Genomic DNA, 18385 nt, shown 5'->3' with positions numbered 1-18385 from the left:
GGGCGGTTCTTTTTGAAGAGCAATTTGCTGCTGGTCTTAGGTTTCCTTTGGATCCATTTTTAGTAGAAGTGTGTAGGGATTTAAAGGTTGCTCTAGGGCAACTTTACCCTGGTACGATTAGAGTAGTGCTCGCCTTTTCGGAGGCATGTAGGCTCCGGGGCTGTGCCCCTTCTCTCAAAGTGTTATATCATTTTGTAGATTTTAGGAAGTGTGATGGCTGCTTCGTTTTCGCCCTTGGTAGAGAAGGGCGATCTCGTATTTATCTTCCTTGTCTAACCAGTCGCTGGCGAAGGCGTTTCTTTATTGTCTATCATAAATTTGCTTTTCTTCATTTTTCGGATGGTTTTTCTTCTCATCCAGTTCGGAGCTGTTCTTCTCCTTTAAGTTTATCCGAGTCAAAACTTGCTTTTGACATATCTTCTTGTAGTATTGTGTCTCGTCCCATTTTAGATGTCTTGGTTAATAGTCATCTTCGGAGTCGATGGTTTCCTTTGGAGGATCCTCCTCGAGGCTTGGCGGATCTTTGCTACTCTTTTGTTCAAGGTATATTAATTTGCTTAAGTTCTTTTTAATGTTTCTTTTGTAGGATGTCTTCTTCTTCTGACGATTTCCTTTCCGGATTTCAAGTAGATTTGGACGTTCCGATGGGTGGTCCTGACGTTCCTGTTGCCAACGTTATTCCTGGCGACATTGTCGTGGATGGAGCTCCTGTTGATATCCCCCTAGCTTCCGCCGAGGTAGCGTTGCCTGAGGTTATTGTTATAAATGATGATGATGGTGATGACTCGGCTGTTCCAGTCGGCGACGAGGCGATTCCGTCACTACTTCCCCCTCTAGCATCATCTATCGTTTCGGGGGGAGTTGGGGGTGTGGCCTCAGAGGGGCCTGTTGTTGCTGATTCGGGAGAGATTTCTCTAGGTCGAGACCCGGATTCTCCGTCTAGAAAAAGACGTCGAGTTGTCGATGATTCTCCACCGAGGGAGAGTTTTCCTGGAAGCTCTTCTTCTGCTCCAGACTTGGTTCAATGGGTCGAAGGTCAGGATCCTGCCAGTTTGCTGAATCCGAGAGTGCTAGCGGAATATATCCGGACTTTGGCGATTCCTGATGATGTCACGTGGTTCTGTGGTAGGCCGGGTCAGGAGCTTTCCGATCTGGCTTGTTTTCATGGTTTCTCTGTAAGTGCTTTCTTTCTTGAGTATAATATGTTTTTTGTATTCAGTTGCTTTCTTATTTGTTTATTTCTGGTGTGTAGGCCCTTCAATCTGTTCTGGTATTGAACGACCGCCGACAGTGTGCCGAGGAGGAGGTCGAGCGTCTGTCTGCTCTTTTGGCGACTTCCGAGTCTGAAAGGGCGAAATTGAAGGCCTCTTTGGAAGAGCATGATTCCCTTCTGGCGCAACTCAAGGCGCAGGATGCGATTAATGATCGCCAAGTGAAAGTGATTGAGAAAAAGACCGATGACTTGACTCAAGAGATTGAGGAGCTCATTCGGATCAATTCCCTTGTTGGTGGGGAGAGGGATAGTCTTAGATCGGAGGTTGAAGGTCTTCACATCCGTCTGCTAGATACGAAGGCTTTTTACTCTGCTCTGATAAGCGAGTATCGCCTTGCGATTGGGAAGAAGCTTCTGGAGCAGAATCCCAATATTGATCTTTCTGGGGTTAACGGGTTGGATCCCCAGGCCATCGCCCGTGATCTCCTCGTCAAGATTTCTAAAGACCGTGTCTAGTAGTTTTCTTTTGATTGTATTTGCTGATGTATTAATTTTGCTTTTTGTAATTCGCAATTTATGAATATATTTTCTTCGTTTTTCTTCGAAATGTGCTTTTGCCTTATCTTTATGTACTTGTCTTGCCTCGAGGGTTATTCTAAACCCTGTTCTTGGCGTTGCTTTTTGTAGAGTTAATCTAAACTCTTTTTATTTTTGTTTTTGTTTCGAGTTAATCTAAACTCTTTTTTGGCGATTTGCCTTTTCTGAGTTAATCTAAACTCATTTTTAGCCTTTCGTGGCGATCTGCCTGGTTCGGCTATTTTGCTTTGAGTTAATTTAAACTCATTTTCTTGGCTCTTAGACTTTCGTGGCGATTTGCCTGGTTCGGCGATTTTGCTTTGAGTTAATTTAAACTCATTTTCTTGGCTTTTAGCTTTTCTTGAGTTTGATCTTTAATTTATTTTTTCTTCTTTCGTCTTTGATTTAATCATTCGTGGCTGTTCTTGATTTTTATTTCTTTATTGGTTCGTCTGGCTAATCAGATGGTAGCGAAATTGAATTTTTATTGATAAAAAGATGGCATACAAAGCATTAAAGATAGATTTGACGCCATCTGGTAAGACGGAGAGTCGTTACCGATGATGGGTCGTTTTTCATTCCTATTCTTCCTTCTTTTCGGTCTTGTTTTCTTGGAGATCCACCACTGACTCATCATAGCACTTCTTGGCTATTCCTTGGTCTCCTCTCAGCGTCACTACTCCCTTTTCAGTCGGTACCTTCATTGCCAGTGCTCTGATGCTGGTTACCGCTGCCGAGTCATGGAGGAAAGGTCTTCCTAGGATGGCATTATATGTCAATTCCATGTCCACTATGTTAAATAGTGACATGATTTTCTTGTTCATTCCTCTTTCTGGGCCGATTATTACTTCCAAGGTGACTGCTCCCAGCGGGGTGATGGAGGGTCCACCGAGTCCTGATAGCGGAATTGGGACTCGGCGTAACCTTGACGCTGTTCCTCCCAACATTTTGTATGCTGCATTTGTCATGAGGTTTACTGCACTTCCTTCGTCGATAAGGATCCGCTCCATGTTCCAATTTTCAATGATAGTAGTCACTACCAAAGCATCGCTGTGAGGTGCTTTGACGTGTTCATAGTCTTCTACATCGAAGATCACTGGCGGCATGTGAGTTTCTCGTATGTTCATTACTTCCTTCCTCTGCTTCCTCCTGATCGTGGAGCTACTATGCCCTCCACCATTAATCATGTGTATGGTTCCCAGAATTTTGGATGGGCGCTCGTCTTCTTTTGGCTTGTCTTCTCTGTTTCTTTTTTCTCCCTTGTCATTGCTCTTCTCTTTTCGGGCCACAAATTTCCTCAGTTCGCCTGTGTCGATCATTCTTTCGATCTCGACTTTTAAGTCTCTGCAGCTATCCGTTTCGTGTCCGTAATCGTCGTGAAATTTGCAGTACTTTCTGGTGTCTCTTGCTTCTGCTTTCATTTTGGGTGGCCATACCACGTTTTTGATGTTTTCTTTGATCCACATGAGGACATTAGTTCGGCTGGTGTTTAATGGAGTGAAGTTATTCTCATCATCTCTGGGATCGTATCTCGATTCATATCTTGTCTGGGGGGCGAATCGTCTGCTTTCTTCGGGTCTTCCTCTCCTGTCATCAGGTTTGGACTTGGTTTTTTCTCTGGATCTCTCTTTTGATTCTTTTCCTTTTGCTTCCTTTCCGCGAATCGCCCTTCGCCCTTCGTCTAACTCGAAGTATTTCTGAGCTATGCCCATTAAGTTCGAGAAAGTTGTGGGTTTATTGACTAGCAGCTTGTCCACCAGCTTTCCGAATCGCGTCCCGTCTCGCAATGCTTCTGTTGCCATGTCGACGTTCAGGTTGTCTATCTTCATAGCTTGCTTGTTGAATCGTTCGATGTAGCTTCGCAGGGTTTCTCCTTCTTCTTGGATACAGGCTCTTAGGATACTGGTAGTGGTTTTAGCTGGGATGTTTGTGAGATATCTGTTGAGGAATTCTGTTGAAAGCGAAGCGAAGCTTTTGATCGAGCCTGGTTTTAATTTGTTATACCATCTCTGGGCTGTGCCCGTGAGCGTGGTAGGGAAAACCCTGCAAAGGATGGCGTCCGATACGCTGAGTAGCCCCATGGTCGCTGTGAACCTAGAGGTATGGTCTCGGGGGTCTCCTTCCCCATTGAAAATTGGCAAGGTCGGCAGCTTCATGCTGTGCGGGATGGTTTCCTCCATGATCTCGGGCGAGAGGGGTGATCCTTTCAACCTGAGGTCCTCTATGTCCAATTCTTCAGATTTTAGTTTTTTGAGCGCTTTGGCGATCTTCTCTTCTAAATCTTCTTCCACCACATATGTGGCTTTGCTTTTTTGGGGTGTCTCTGACGATTCGCCCTCTCCTTCTTGGTGTTTTTTCTTATTTTGTTCTTTCCCTGCATCTCTTTCTTGTCGCTTACTCCTTGGTGGGGCGTCTTCTTTTTCCTTCTCCCTTCGTTCGTCTCTTTTCGTATTCAGACCGCTTCGGGCGTCCTCCTGGTTGTGCTCATTTCTGGGTGCCTCCGGTGATTCCTCGTTAGATTTTTCTCTGTCAGGACTTTCCTCTTCGCTGGTTTCCTTTCCTCGCTGGTTTCTTGCTTCGTTCCTTTCTTCGTTTCCTCTGGTCCGAGGTTCCTTGCTTTTGTTGTTTTCTGCCCTTGTCTCCCGTCGGCCTGGGTTTGCATTTCCTGTTCTTTCTCTTCTTCTGGGAGCTGTAGGGCTGAAGTTTTCCCTTAGCATTTTCATAGTTTCTTCGTGCCTGTCGTTTGTTCTTTTGGCCTCATTAGCCAATCTGTCAAGATTTGCCTGTACAGATTCTAGTATCTTTTTCAGCATTTCGCTGTGTGGATCTTGTGCCGCTGCATTTGGTGCTTGTTCTTCAGTGCTTAGGTTGAAAGCAATTGGGATGCTTCCTCTTATTGGATTAGTTTGGTACTGGGGTGTTGAGAAAGAGAGCCCTCCGGTGTTGCTTTTTTCCCCGGAGTTGAGAAGCCCGTCTTCCGTCACGTTGATTATCTCCGGAGTGCTCTTTGGGTCCATTGGTTGTTTGTCTTTCAGGTTTACTCTTTCAGAAGTCATCTTCTTCAATGAGATTTGTTTTTGAGTTCAGAAAAGCTCCTTCTTTTGAAGTTTAGTTAAGCTTTTCCCACAGACGGCGCCAATTGATGGAGTCTGCCTTCTGAACCGGTGAGTGAACCTGCAAAACAGGGTAGAAGCTAACCGGATGGTGGTTGTCCGATTAACTCTCCGATGCTAAAGTCAGTCTAGAGCTTTGAGCAGCGTTTTGAGTATGTGAATGTCATTCTGATTCTAGGCATACCTCGTGCTCCTTTTATAGTAGTCGAATATACCTAGTAGAGTTGTATTAGGCAGGTGAATCCTACTTTGTAGGGATTCGGCCGTATCGTAGGGATTCTCCTGATTTGTCGAGATCTACCTTAATCTGATAAGAGTCCTATTTAGGAACGTCTTCCTAAATAGTCTTATCTTCCTAAAGTAGAGCTTATCCTTCCATATGTAGTGTTTGTGTCCAAATAGGACAATGTTTCCATATTCAGTCGTTTACCCGAATCCCGGACCTGACGCGCTCTTGGCGGATCATGTGGGATTCGGTCTTTATTAGTGTATTACCGAATCTTAGAGATTCGGCATCTCCTCCGTATCTTTCGGTCTTCAGGGGGAGTCCGGCGTCGCCTGAGAGTGGATCCCCTGCAACTCGGCTCCATTATACTTTCAGTAGGATTCGGTATCCATCAGACGATACCTTCATTGCGGTCGTAGATCTGAAAGGCGATGGTTATTTTTATGTTCGTAAATGTGAAAGGAAAAAAAAAAGATGAATTTAAGAGAAATAGAGAAAAAAAGAAGAAAGAGATTGGAGAAGAATGAGAAAAGGATGCGACGACTGTGTGAGGAAAATGAAAGAGAATGAAAAAAATCCTAATTAAAAAAAAATTAATTTTAAAAAAGTGGATATCAAATAAAACTACATAAATATGTTCTAAATTATTGTAATTATTTTTTAAATAGAATATTTTATAAATAGTCCATCAAAAGTTTTATTCTTTCATTTTTTTCTTTAAACTTTTTCATTTTGAGTAGACAAATTCATTTAAAAATGAAGGCAAAACCTATTTTAAAATTTTTGTACTTTTTATTTTTTTTATTTCATCTCTAAACGTTTTTGTTTTTTTACTTGATTTTTATACTTTCAAAAATAATTTTATACAATTTTTTTATTAATAAAAATACAAAAGTGTGAGGGATCAAGTAAAATTATTTTTAAAAGTACAAGAATTAAATAAAAAAACAAAAAAAATTAATAAAATTATTTGCGAATGTATGAGTATCAAATATAATAAGAAAAACAACCAGAGATGAAGTAAAAAAAAAACGACCTTTAGATAGGTTAAATAAGAAATGAAAAACTTAATTACTCAATAAACCCCTACCTTGTATTTTTTTCATTTATATTCTGATTTATGACAAAGTTCAATTGTACCTTTTTAGTTTTTACCCAAATAATATAGGAATATTTGCACTCTATACCATAATAAGGTAAAATATTTACAAATATGTTATCTTATATTTTCTCTTTACAAGAGTATTTTCCATATTTCTAAATATACCATCTTATTTCTTTTATTACTAAAAATACATTCTCTCTTCTTTATTCTTCAAAACCCTAATTTCTTTTTTTCTTTTCTTCTTCCATTAATCTCCACAACCCATTATCAAACTTTATTTTTCAAAGCACACAACCACCATCCTTCTACCGCCGCCGCCGGTCGTCCCCTCCACGCCGCCGCCGCTGTGCCTTCACGTCCACGCCGCCGCCGCTGTACACTCCACGTGTTATTCCCTCTCGCCCAAGCCGCCGTCGTTGTTCCCTCTCGCCCAAGCCGCCGCCGCTGCCCCTCCACGACCACGCCGTAGCCGCTATCTCCTCCACTCCGCCGCCATTTGAGTGTAATATTTTAAAATTATATTTATATGTATAGATCTAGTATTTTATATGTGTAGATCTATAACTTGTGTGTATAAATTTATGATTTGTGTGTATAGATTTAGGATTTATTATTGTATGTATAGATCTATTCAGTTTGTTTTTTGATTTTCAGTTTGGCTTCATCTTCATCTTCTCCGTTTTTCAGATTTGATATTTTCATTCTCAGATCTATTTTTTTTAAAAAAAACGTATATAATTCGTATATAATACGAATTATATACGGATTATATACAAAATTAATGAATTACATATAGATTATATACGTATTATATACCAAACATATATAAAATCTGGAAAATTGAATTTTATATAAAACATGTATTTTCGTAATTATTTTTAAAAAAATTGTACTTTTGTAATTATTTTTTGTATTTCTGTTAAGAAAAAATATATGTTGCATTTTTGTAAATATTTTCGTTTTCCCAGTATTTGTAAAAAAAACTCAATAATATAATTGAACTATTTTTATTTGAAAAATGGTTCAAAATAATCCTTCAAAAAATAATAATAATCCTTTATTTTTAAATTAATTTTTCTATTAATTATTAGAAGATATTTGAATAATTTTAAAGTTATTTTTTTATGTATTCTTTCAAAATAAAAAAATATATGATGTAATTCTTTTATTTAGTTGGTTTTAGTGATTTTATCTTTAAATTAATTATATTATCAATTATACTCTTCATCTGTAAAAGTGAAACATAAACTCAAGGGTATAATTGAACTTTTTTTTGAGTCAGGTTATAAATTAAAAAAAGTACAAGTTGAGATTTTTTTAATAATAAAGGCTTAATCACTTAAAACTCCCTCGCCTTTTACCCGTTTTGCAATTATATCCTGACGTAGGAAATTTTTCAATTATACCTTAATTTAGCTTTTTATATTTCAATTGTACCCCAAAACATTAAATTGACCTCTTTTTACTTAGAAAATAGTTTAAATAATCTTTAATTTTTTATATTATTAATAATATTAGAGCCTAATTGAAATATATGCTAAAAATGAAGAATTATTTTAATTTTTTTTGGTACAATTAAAATACAAAATGACAAATTAGGGTAAAATTAAAAAAATTACTACGTCGGAGTATAATTGCAAAAAGGGATAAAGGTGAGGGGTTTTGAGTGATTATGCCATAATTAAACCAAAATGAAATGGAAATTGTAGACTCATTTACTCCAATCTATATTCTAATAAGTCAATAACCTTTGGGTCGTTCATTTTTGTTTTTATTATATTTCTCACTCTCTTTCTCTTTTCTCGAAAAAGAAAAAAGAAAAAAAACTCTTCTTCTTCCTTGCTTGAGTAAACCCTCACTAACACTTCCAATCAATCCAACAAATTCACTTTCTGCAATAACCCTTTTCATTTCTTCGACATTTTCCCAAAACCCATCTCAAAAAACCCACAATAATGGATCGAAAGCTGGTCTCTTCACCCGTTTTATGGAAACTTTCTGATCTGCTAGTCAACGAGTCAGTTCCATTTCTGGGGTTAGAAGATCAGCTAGAGAGCATCGAAAGCAAGCTACGAGATATTGTGAATTCCGAGTACTTTGACTGCAAGAGAGACGTTGCTTATGACATTGAAGAAGCCATTGATTTCTTGCTGCATACAGCTGAAAAGAAGAGCCAAAGAGGTACCCTTTTGTGTTATTTGCTTGCTTTGGTTGATTCCATTGATCAGAATAAACTGCGTAAGAAGTTGGATCGTATTAGGCTTGAAATTTTTAGAGCAACTGATAAAGTGAGTCGAAAAAAAGGGATGGACCCTTGGTCTAGTAGCTCAAGTAGCTCTGCGTCGGGTTCGAGACGGCAGGTTGATGTTGGTGAGAGTATTATGAGTCCTGTTATTAGGAAAGTTATTGCCTTGGCTAGTCAAGAACAGATTAGTGCCTCTGTTAGGAGACAAGCTAGGTGGGTTCGAGATGAAATGAGATTGTTGCATATTTATGTTAAGGATTTGGAGTCGAAAGAGCTTAGGGGGGAAGAGATGGCTTGGATGGAAGAAGTGAACTTGTTTTCGCGATCGGCGGATGATGTTATTGGGTTGTTCTTGTGTGAGAAGGGGAAATCGGATTGTGGCCGAAAAGGGTCTTTTGAGATTAAGTCGCAGAGGAAGATTCGGAAGGAGATGGATCAAATGAAGATTAAACTTCAGGAGATTATCAAAAGGTTTGGTAAACTTCCGCACCAAATGTATATGCCGCCTCCTAGGTTTCCGCCAAATTTACCTCATCCTCCTCCAATTCCGTTTCAACCGAATTTCCCTGGTAGGTTTGTTCCTAATATACCAGGAGATGCTACTTCGTTGTCTTCTTTTGATGATGACGACTTTGATGAATTTGATGAAATAGATGATGGAACACCCCCATCTTCTGGTAATGATGAACAAAACCAGCAAGCTGATTTTAATAGCTTTGATAGCAATGCTGCTGCTGCTTCATCATCGTCCTCTTCTGCTGGTAGGGCTGAAATTCCTGATACAACTGGTTTTGATAGCAATTTGAATGATATTATGGGATTGTTGCTTAGAGATGATACAAATTGCCTTACAGCTTCAGTTCTAGGAATGGAAGGCATTGGCAAGACGAAGCTTGTTAAGTCAGTCTATGATAATCCTGTTATTAGAGATCATTTCCCTCATCGTGTTTGGGTTAATTGGGTGCGTGACTCGAATATTAACCGCGTCATGGAACAGATAGTGGGTGCCCGATATTTGAATGTTAGGCTTTTTAATGGAGATTGGGATGACTATTTGTGCAAGTTGAGGATAATGCTGAATGATTTCTTGATGGATAAGAAGTATCTCATTGTTATTGACGGGGTATCATCCAAAGTCTTGTGGAATCAACTTGGGGCTGCTTTTGACGGCCTGTCAGGTGGGACGAGAGTCATTTTTATTGCTTCCAAGTTAGGAATAACTCCTGAAAGCAATGAGAGAAACTTCACTTACAGATTGCAGTTATGGAGTGATGATGAGAGTTGGGCTTTGTTTGTTCGTTCTCTGAATGCTAACATTCCCATAGAGCTTCTAGAATTGAAGAAGGGGGAAATCCTAAGAATTTCCGGTGGATTGCCCAAGGCAATTGTCAAACTTGCAGAACTTTTAGCCAGGGAAAATTTATTTGCGGAGGACTGGTCAAGGGTGCTTGAGAAGTTCAATAAAGATGAAGGACCTTGGTTGGGAACTTTGCAGGAGATGAACAAGAGTTTGCCATTGTATCTGAGGAGATGTCTCTTTTATCTGCGATTGTTTCCGGATCATTTTGAAGTCCCTGTGAGAAGATTAATTGGATTATGGGTTGCGGAAGGTTATGGGAAGAACGATACAGAGTCTCCAGAGCATGTTTCAGAGAAATGCTTAATAGAATTGGTTAGCAGGAACATAATTCAAGTGACTAAGAAGAAGATGAATGGAAAATTTAAAACATGTCGCCTGCCTGATGCTCTACGAGTTCACTGGCTGTTAAAATCCAAGGAAGCTAATTTTCTTCAACATAATGGCCATATCGGTGACAACTTGTCTTCAAGCACCTGTGCAATGCACCGTCTAGTCGACCATCTTGACCATAGGCATGCCAGCTTTGATCATATCCATGGAGACAGCACATCACCCTCATCTTTGTACTCTTGTTATAGAGAAACAGTTTCTTTTCTATCTTTTGATACTCGAGAAGGAAGCAGACCCGGGGAAGATGTAGGGAATTTTATTCAACGATGCATCTCTAGTAAGTGTTTTAGTGCTCTATGGGTTCTCGATCTTGAGCATGTTTACAAACCAAAATTGCCGAAGGCATTAGGTCAACTAACACGATTGAGGTACTTTGGCTTGAGGTCTACTTACCTGGAGATGCTTCCATTGTTCATCAACAAATTGCTGAAGCTCCAAACACTAGATTTGAAGCACACACATGTCAATACGCTCCCTAATTCAATCTGGACGATGGAGGAACTGCGACACTTATTCCTTGACGAGAGTTCGTGTTGCAAATTTGTGCCTCGACCAAAAGGAAGCTGCTTAGAGAATTTACAAACGTTATGGGGTGCATTTGTAGATGAATGTAGCCCAGTGAAAGATGGTCTGGACACATTTCTGGACATCAAAAAATTGGGTCTGACATGCAAAATATCTGAGCCATCTCAGAATGAGGAAATGTCTTCACAACTGGATGCTGTTGCAAATTGGGTTCAAAACCTAAATCATCTTCAGTTTTTGAAGTTGAAATCATTTAATGAATCGAGTGAGCCTGCGGACATACGCTTACAGTCTTTATCAGGGCACATGGATCTCTCCAGCGTACATTTGTTTGGAAACTTGGTGAATCAAAATGTTGTTTCCGAGCTCCCACAAAACCTCAAGGTCCTTACTTTATCAGCATCTGGGCTGGCGGAAGACCCAATGCAGATGTTGTCCCGACTTCCTAACCTGATAAACTTGAGATTATTCCCCGGGTCCTTCACAGGACAGAAAATGGTTTGCAATTCCAGAGGATTTCCTAAGCTCCAAGTTCTCAAGTTAGCGGAGCTTCATGCGCTAGACGAATGGAGCATAGAGGAAGGCGCACTGCCTAGTCTAAAATGTTTGGAGATCAAATCTTGTCAACATTTGGAGATGCTACCTGATGGGTTGCAGCATGTTAAGACTCTCTGCAAACTGAAATTAACAAATGTGCCTGTGTTGTCAGCAAGAATTAAGGATAATGAGGGCGAGGATTGCGATAAAGTTGCTCATGTGCTCAATGTCTATGTCGAGAACTGCTGATGCAAAAGATTCTACCAATAACAGAAAGTATGTATGACTCTTACCTCTTGTCCTTTCAATAAATAGTGTTTTATTTCTGTTTATGCTGCTAATGATTATTTGTGTTCGATATGTAGGTATCTGTCTTTCCAATTCGTGATTTGGATCTATTTATTGGCAGTAGTTTGATGCACGTGGAGTACTCGACTTCTTTTTTTGTATTATCATGTATATAGGAATTATTATCTGCTAGATGATATAACCGTATATATAACACTGACAGCGCCTTTGATATGGCGAAAGCTGGTGGTAAGACGAGGTTTGATGAACTTTTTTGGGTGTCAATTTTAATTTACGAGCATTACTGCTTCTTTACTTAAGTTCTCATTTCGATCATTACGATCAACTACAAGCTGTGGCTATTGTCGTGTCATTTTGGATGTCGCTGCTCTCCGGTCTTTTGTCGTTTGATGTCGCAGATATTTGTCCTTGCCTATGTTACTCTTTTTGCTGTAACTCTACTCTACCACTGTAATGACATAATGAGTTGATAGCTATGACCTTTACAATATCATATCAAAATCAGATTTGGTTCACTAGCAACATTTCAGTTATTATTGTTAAAGATTCTCTTTTTAGTCTTCATTTGCTATGATGTTGGTTCTCCTGAAAATATCAACATTAAGGTTGCTGTTGCTAATGAGTCGCTGTTTACAAATTTGTCACTGAACTCTGCTAGTTTCTATGCAGTACTGAATAAAAATAACACCCTTGATTGTTTTTAAATTTTTTTATAGCACAATTTTTCAAAAGAAATCATATAGCATAAATTGCATGAGTGAGGTCAGGTTATACATTAAAGACTATACCATAATAATCAAATTCAATGTGGTCATTTAAGCTGTGAAATCCCAATTATGAATTTAACTTTGATGGAGAATTAATAATTGTATTAGTAATAAGAATATTATGGGAGAAATTAGTCAAAAGAACACTGAATTCATATGGGTAAATTTAAATTAGTCAAAAAAACACTGAATTCATAATTAAATTTAATTTTTTTAGCAAGTAAATTAAGATTAAAAAAAAGCAAGTGAGTTAATTATTCAAATATATTTTCTTTTTTTACATTGAAATTTTAGAAAAATAAAATAAAATTAGAGCCCCCAGAAAAAGGGAGCGCATGAGATAGGTGAAAGTGGGAAGTACGTCAGGCTGCCACCTGACACCTGTTGATCAGTTGGATTTGATTAACAGCTGTTTATTTGCAGACCAATCTTGCTTTGCTTTATTAATAATAAGATAAAATAATTCACATTTTAAAAACAATAAAATAAGACAATTATTTCTCATTTTTCATTGACAATAAAATAAGACAATTTAATTGTCCAAAGCTGTCAATACTTGTCTCAATAAATCAAAAATAATTTAATAAATTAGAGTGGGATCTAATGCCTCTTATTTATCAGGGTTCTTGAAGAATCACATAATTCTTGACTTCCCCCTTTCTTCTCTTTGAATTAAAGGTTAGAGCTTGATGTCTTATTTTGTTTTCCATTTCTATATTATTTTGGTTAATATAATTGGAATTTTGTTTCTATCAATTTATGTTTGTCTGTTTTTTTTTTATGTTTGGAAGCTTCTTCTTTGTGGGTTTGTTCCTAAATTGAGAATTTTTACACTTTATATCCACGCCTGTGTTTTATTTGGTTGAAAGTTTGAAGCTTTAATTAGGAAATTTGGTAGCTTGTTGAAGTATTTGCAGGCTTTGTTTGATTATTTTTGTGTGGGTTTTTGTGTTGTGGCGGATTCTTTGGTTATTTTTATTTCGCTGCTTGATTTTGGTGGCAATATATGATTGATTTGAATATGTTTAATCCTTTTAGCTGAAAAAGCTTAAGGTTTTGGAAATTTTATGTAGGAGAGATTGTTTCTTTGCAGTCTAAAGCTGATTACATAAGCATATTATGTGCTCAGCAAATGTTTATTTCTTGATGGTCAGCACTTAGCACTCTACTTTGAGCTCAAACCCACCCTTGAACTTTCTTTTACTTCAAGTGATTTGGAGATTAGGGATAAATAGCAATTGGTTTTTCTTTCCTTCTTGTATGCTGTAATGAGTGTCGAAAGAGCAATAAATTGGCTATGTTTCTACATTTAGATTTTGATCGGTGCAATGCTGCTGTTTTTTCATCATTCATGGTATGAGCTTTTGATTTAGAAAGACGACGTTTTCACTATTAGCAAGTCCTGTGATGAATCTATGGTATGACAAATTGCACAAATACAATGATCTGTGTACCTAAGACTAATAGAGGTACTCTATATTTGAATGGGATGAATAATGTTTATCTGGAGCTATATGAATGGGGTAAGTTCCCCATGAAACTGTGAAGCTTATATTCCATTTTCATTTCTTGTTGTTCTTTTATGCTCAATAAATCTGGTTCTTAACTCAACCAGATAAGGTCCAACGTTTTACTATTTAAAATCTGCTAGCATGATTTTGCGACTCATTTCGTTCTTTCTTTTCATTCTTTTCGGAACTCTTTGTTGTTTGAATGGGTGAGTTGTGTGGAATAGGGACGCCGTTTTATGTGATATAATGCTAACGAACAATGGAGCATCCTCTTTTGCACTATGTGATGGTATGAATCGGGTGCATAGTTTAGCTATTCTGCATTTAGTGCATTTTCTTTTTCTCATATGTTGTTGCCATTTTTTTTATATTTGTTTGTGGAATGTCGTGCTGATTGCACGTCATGGTGGGTATAACAAAAGCAGACAGAAACCATATATGCTGTCTCTTGTTGCTTGTGTAATTTTATGTAGACGGCGAGATTCATGTGTGTGTTGCCTCTTGTTGCTTTTATTCTTACTGCATCATGCTTTTCTTCTTCGCCTTACAGGAACACATGTCTGTCGTTGGTAACAGAAGTGAGCATAAATATGTAGAGAAGATTAAATCTGAGGGAGCGGTACGCCTACTTGAACCGGATAATTGTCCAAATGGTTGGGCTTGTCCGCCTGGAGATATATTCAAGGTAAGAGGTCCAGACTATTTGACAACAAAGGTTAAAATTCAGGCTGGAGACTATGTTCTAAAGCCGATTGGATTTGACTGGATTAAAGGTTCTGCAAAGATTGCGGAGGTTTTAAAAAATCCAAATAGCCGTGTGAGAAAGGTTATTGATGACGAGTTTCAGACAGGTGATAAGCCTTTTATTTGGGCATTCAATCTACAAGTTCCTAGTAAGGATAATTATAGTGCTGTAGCTTATTTTGTTGCCACCGAACCATTTCCAGAGGGATCTTTGATTGACCAGTTCTTGAAAGGGGATGACGTGTTCAGAAATTCAAGGCTTAAGCTTATTGCAAACATTGTCAAAGGCCCCTGGATTGTTAGAAAGGCTGTTGGGGAGCAGGCTGTGTGCATAATTGGGCGTGCCCTTACCTGTAAATACTGTGTAACGGAGAATTTTTTCGAAGTAGATGTAGATATTGGATCATCTGTGGTTGCCAGTGCAATAGTTCATCTCGCATTTGGTTACATCACAATGCTGACTGTAGACATAGCCTTTCTCATTGAGGGTCAAACGGAGTCTGAGCTGCCAGAAAAACTCTTAGGCGCTTTCAGATTTTCTGATCTGAACCCTGCTTCTGCTCATTCATTTGAGTCGTCATCTTACGAAAGTTCCGATAGTTTACAAACATCATTACCAACGCGATTTTGGAAGTCTCTTGGACAGGGATTTTCCCAGCTTCTTCATCCTGGTGCTCAAGACAGTCCTACCGCTATCATGGCCCATGCTAATGGAAATTCCAAGCATGAAGATGATAATGAAGTTGTCAAGAAATGGTAAGAGTTGCCAGTCATGATTATTTTGGCAACGGTAAATAATTTGAATTTCAGTTTACATATGCTACTTTGAATATTGTACTACATGAAAAGCTTTTGACATATTCTGTGTTAAGTCCTGGTATGATGATTCATACGAAAATGCTCCATTTGTTAGATGCTTTGTTGTACAGAAACAATGAAACGGAAAATGCTGAAATGGAAAATGGCAAAATCACAGTTTTTATAAGGCTAAGTTATAAATATAAAGTTTCGGAAATTCATAAGCGTTTACAGGCAACATTATGTTAGTTGCTTTTGTCATCTTGAAATATAGTATAACTGGTTTTCTGTAATGCCTCATTAGCTGCATCATTTTGGCGTAAGAAAAATCCGTAATTTTTCATTTGGTCGGAAAATGGAACAATCACTGATTGGCTTTTCTGTTATGCCTCGTTACAAACCTAAGCAAGTAAAAATGCAATTTAGCTCAAGTTAGCTTTAGGATAATCTTAATGATAGGAAAGCATATGCATTAGCAATTAGCACAGCTAAAAGTCCATGTTTGGCATTTACATTTTTTTCCTGCTTTGCAAGAGATTCGGAAGTATTGCTGCCCATGATTAAGATTCCAGATAACAAACAGTAGTTCGAGTTTATGAGCATGTACTTGTGCATTCATTTTTTAATGTTTTCTTTACCTAGATTTTTTTTCTGAACTGTTTATGTCTTGGAATTAAGTTTGCTTGTTGCTGAATTATGTTAACATCAAAAGGTTTTAAAACCAAAGTTTTGTTATTTTCAGAAAACAGATGAATTGGCTGCTCTTGTTGGATTGTAAAAACATCGCCTTGCTACTGTGAATCATCCAATGTTCGTAGCATCTGTGCTGCTCGATCTGTAGCAAATCTCATTTGATATTTGCAGTTGGTAGATGATTGTATTGGCAGTGAACTAGTTCTTATATGTTTTGTTGGCAGGATAGAAAATGTATCGATAGGTCGTTGATTTAATAATTATCTCTGTGTCTATATAATTGAATCATTGATGAATTAACAGCAGTGCACTGCTATATTTGAAAACTGAGGTTTATTGTTTCAAGTAGTGCAGTGTTGCTTGATTTGGATATCAGGGACTAAATTGGACATTTTTATACAGAAATTTGTATATTAGTATTTATTCAGGAATGTCTGACCAAATTCTGACTTTTAATGGAAATTTGGCATACTTATATTTGAATAGAAAAAAAAACCTGTTTTTTTTTCTTTTTTCAGTTTCAAATAGTAATATACTAATCTAACTCTCGTGGTGCAACTATTTTAATGACGTGTTATAATGTGATAGGTTAGTTCACGGATGACGTGGTAGACTGAGTCTATCTAAAAATCTCTGGTAGTTGCAAATAGCTGATACGTGAGTATTAAAAAATTGCTGGATATACTTTCCTGAAGTTTGTAATTATTATCCCATTATTCAATTATTACATTCACCTTGATGATGGGATTTACTGCTATGCAATCAATAAATATTTTTATTTCTTTTCTCAAATCAAACCGATTACATTTTGTTAACCATGCCATGTCTCATTTCAAGCTTTCTATGAACTTGTAAACTTCTACATAGTGCAGGCCTATTTTTTGTAACCTAAAGAGTTGATTACAAAATAAAACACTTTTTATTTTAGACTTATATACATACATAATGGGGATTGAATTGAATCAGTTTGCTGATTGATATAAATATTATTCCTTCTAATCCAAAATACAGCTTGTAATATATAATCAAACCGATTAACAGTAAAAAAACCGCGGTTTATTTGCCAAATTTATGTGGATGTGAATTGAGATGTAATCAACTTTCATGAAAAAGATAGATTGGCATAGTTAAGTATGGTGATTCATGCTCTATATATATTTAGCAACTTTTAGGCTTGGATTCCTCACAATATTTAATACATTTCTTCCAATGATTTTTGATTTTTCTGTTTTATTTCATGACATGATAATTATGGACAATCTATGGGATATGTATCACCGCATTGAAGATTATAAATCAACAAAGAAATTAGGGTTAACTTGTTTCCAAGAAATAGTTTACCAGTTTTAAGCAGCTTTACAAACCTCAAAAACTTTAGCAGAATCTCAAACCTAAAATAAGCTCTTATTCCTTGGACAATCCATAGATTTTAATGTCAAAAAACAAAAAAAGAACAAGAATGTTTAAGTTTTTTGTATCCTTTGTTCGGTTTAATTTTATGCTAGGATTCATTTCATATGCATATGAATTTATTTAATACATTATGTGATATAAATAATGAGCAATTCTACAAAACTTAACAAATAAGGTTATTAGATGAATTTTAAAGTAAACCAAACACAATTTATAAATGAATTTTCCGCTACTTTGTGAAATTCATTTGAATCAGACGCACCATTGAGGAAAATAGCTCGTTTCTTATTGCAACCAGAGTTAAACTCATTTGTTCCTAGAAAGGTTTTATCTCATGAGCAGAAGATCCTATCTCACATCACCAAAACTATTCTACATTTGCATCTAAGCTTTATGTTTGCTCGGATTATGATCTTTAAATCATATGGTGCATTTAAGATAAATAATTTCAGTACGCATCATCCTAATTGCTAAAGGACATTAAATTTTCTCGTAGCAATCAGTACTCGTATGATCGTATCTCCTTGAAACTGAACATAAGCAGCAAATTTACTCATTGCCTTGAGGTTAGTTAAGCTATTAATCATAATGATCATATATATTATGAAGAATCATATGCATGACCTAAATTATCCCAACTCCGCCTGTTGTTTTTTCTTCTCCATGGTTGGTCAAGTACTAAAAAAAAGTAGTAGTATTTCTTGTTACATCACTAGGGTTTGGATTAGTTTTTTTAGTAGGTATCCATAATTCTCTCATCACTTGAACCACATTGTTTCAGATACATAGATAACACGACCCTTTCCCAGAATCCTTTCAGGTTGCGAAACCCATCAAATCTAATAAATAAAAAGTCATCG

General features: G+C 37.2%; 3 protein-coding genes across 8 annotated transcripts; all 3 read left to right on the top strand.

Moving 5' to 3' along the window:
- The first annotated feature begins 282 nt into the window (after positions 1-282).
- LOC126665044 (uncharacterized) lies at positions 283-1820 on the top strand. Its single transcript, XM_050357719.1, has 2 exons — positions 283-1175; positions 1253-1820. The coding sequence occupies exons 1-2, from the start codon at positions 588-590 to the stop codon at positions 1727-1729; spliced, it is 1065 nt and encodes a 354-aa protein (XP_050213676.1). The 5' UTR covers positions 283-587; the 3' UTR covers positions 1730-1820.
- Positions 1821-7999: 6179 nt separating this feature from the next.
- On the top strand, positions 8000-12121 carry LOC126664252 (probable disease resistance protein RF9). Of its 2 annotated transcripts, none has more exons than XM_050356549.2 (2): positions 8000-11566; positions 11656-12121. In XM_050356549.2, the coding sequence occupies exon 1, from the start codon at positions 8189-8191 to the stop codon at positions 11537-11539; it is 3351 nt and encodes a 1116-aa protein (XP_050212506.1). In that variant the 5' UTR covers positions 8000-8188; the 3' UTR covers positions 11540-11566; positions 11656-12121. The 2 variants fall into 2 exon arrangements, with proteins under 2 accessions (XP_050212506.1, XP_050212507.1); XM_050356550.2 differs by having other exon boundaries at positions 8000-11570.
- A 715-nt stretch (positions 12122-12836) lies between these two features.
- LOC126664253 (protein ENHANCED DISEASE RESISTANCE 2) lies at positions 12837-16539 on the top strand. 5 transcript variants are annotated; one of them, XM_050356555.2, is made up of 3 exons: positions 13151-14166; positions 14428-14728; positions 14825-15606. In XM_050356555.2, exons 1-3 carry the CDS (start codon positions 14137-14139, stop codon positions 15379-15381), a joined length of 888 nt encoding a protein of 295 aa, XP_050212512.1. In that variant the 5' UTR covers positions 13151-14136; the 3' UTR covers positions 15382-15606. The 5 variants fall into 5 exon arrangements, with proteins under 5 accessions (XP_050212511.1, XP_050212512.1, XP_050212509.1 ...); XM_050356552.2 differs by adding an exon at positions 16162-16539 and having other exon boundaries at positions 13160-14166; positions 14428-15411; XM_050356553.2 differs by adding an exon at positions 16162-16539 and having other exon boundaries at positions 13164-14166; positions 14428-15377.
- The last annotated feature ends 1846 nt before the right edge of the window (positions 16540-18385 follow it).

Source organism: Mercurialis annua, linkage group LG1-X (genome assembly GCF_937616625.2).
Source record: "Mercurialis annua linkage group LG1-X, ddMerAnnu1.2, whole genome shotgun sequence".
NCBI lineage: Eukaryota > Viridiplantae > Streptophyta > Magnoliopsida > Malpighiales > Euphorbiaceae > Mercurialis > Mercurialis annua.
Note: the sequence above shows the minus strand (reverse complement) of the source record. Positions and strands in the feature narration are given on the sequence as shown.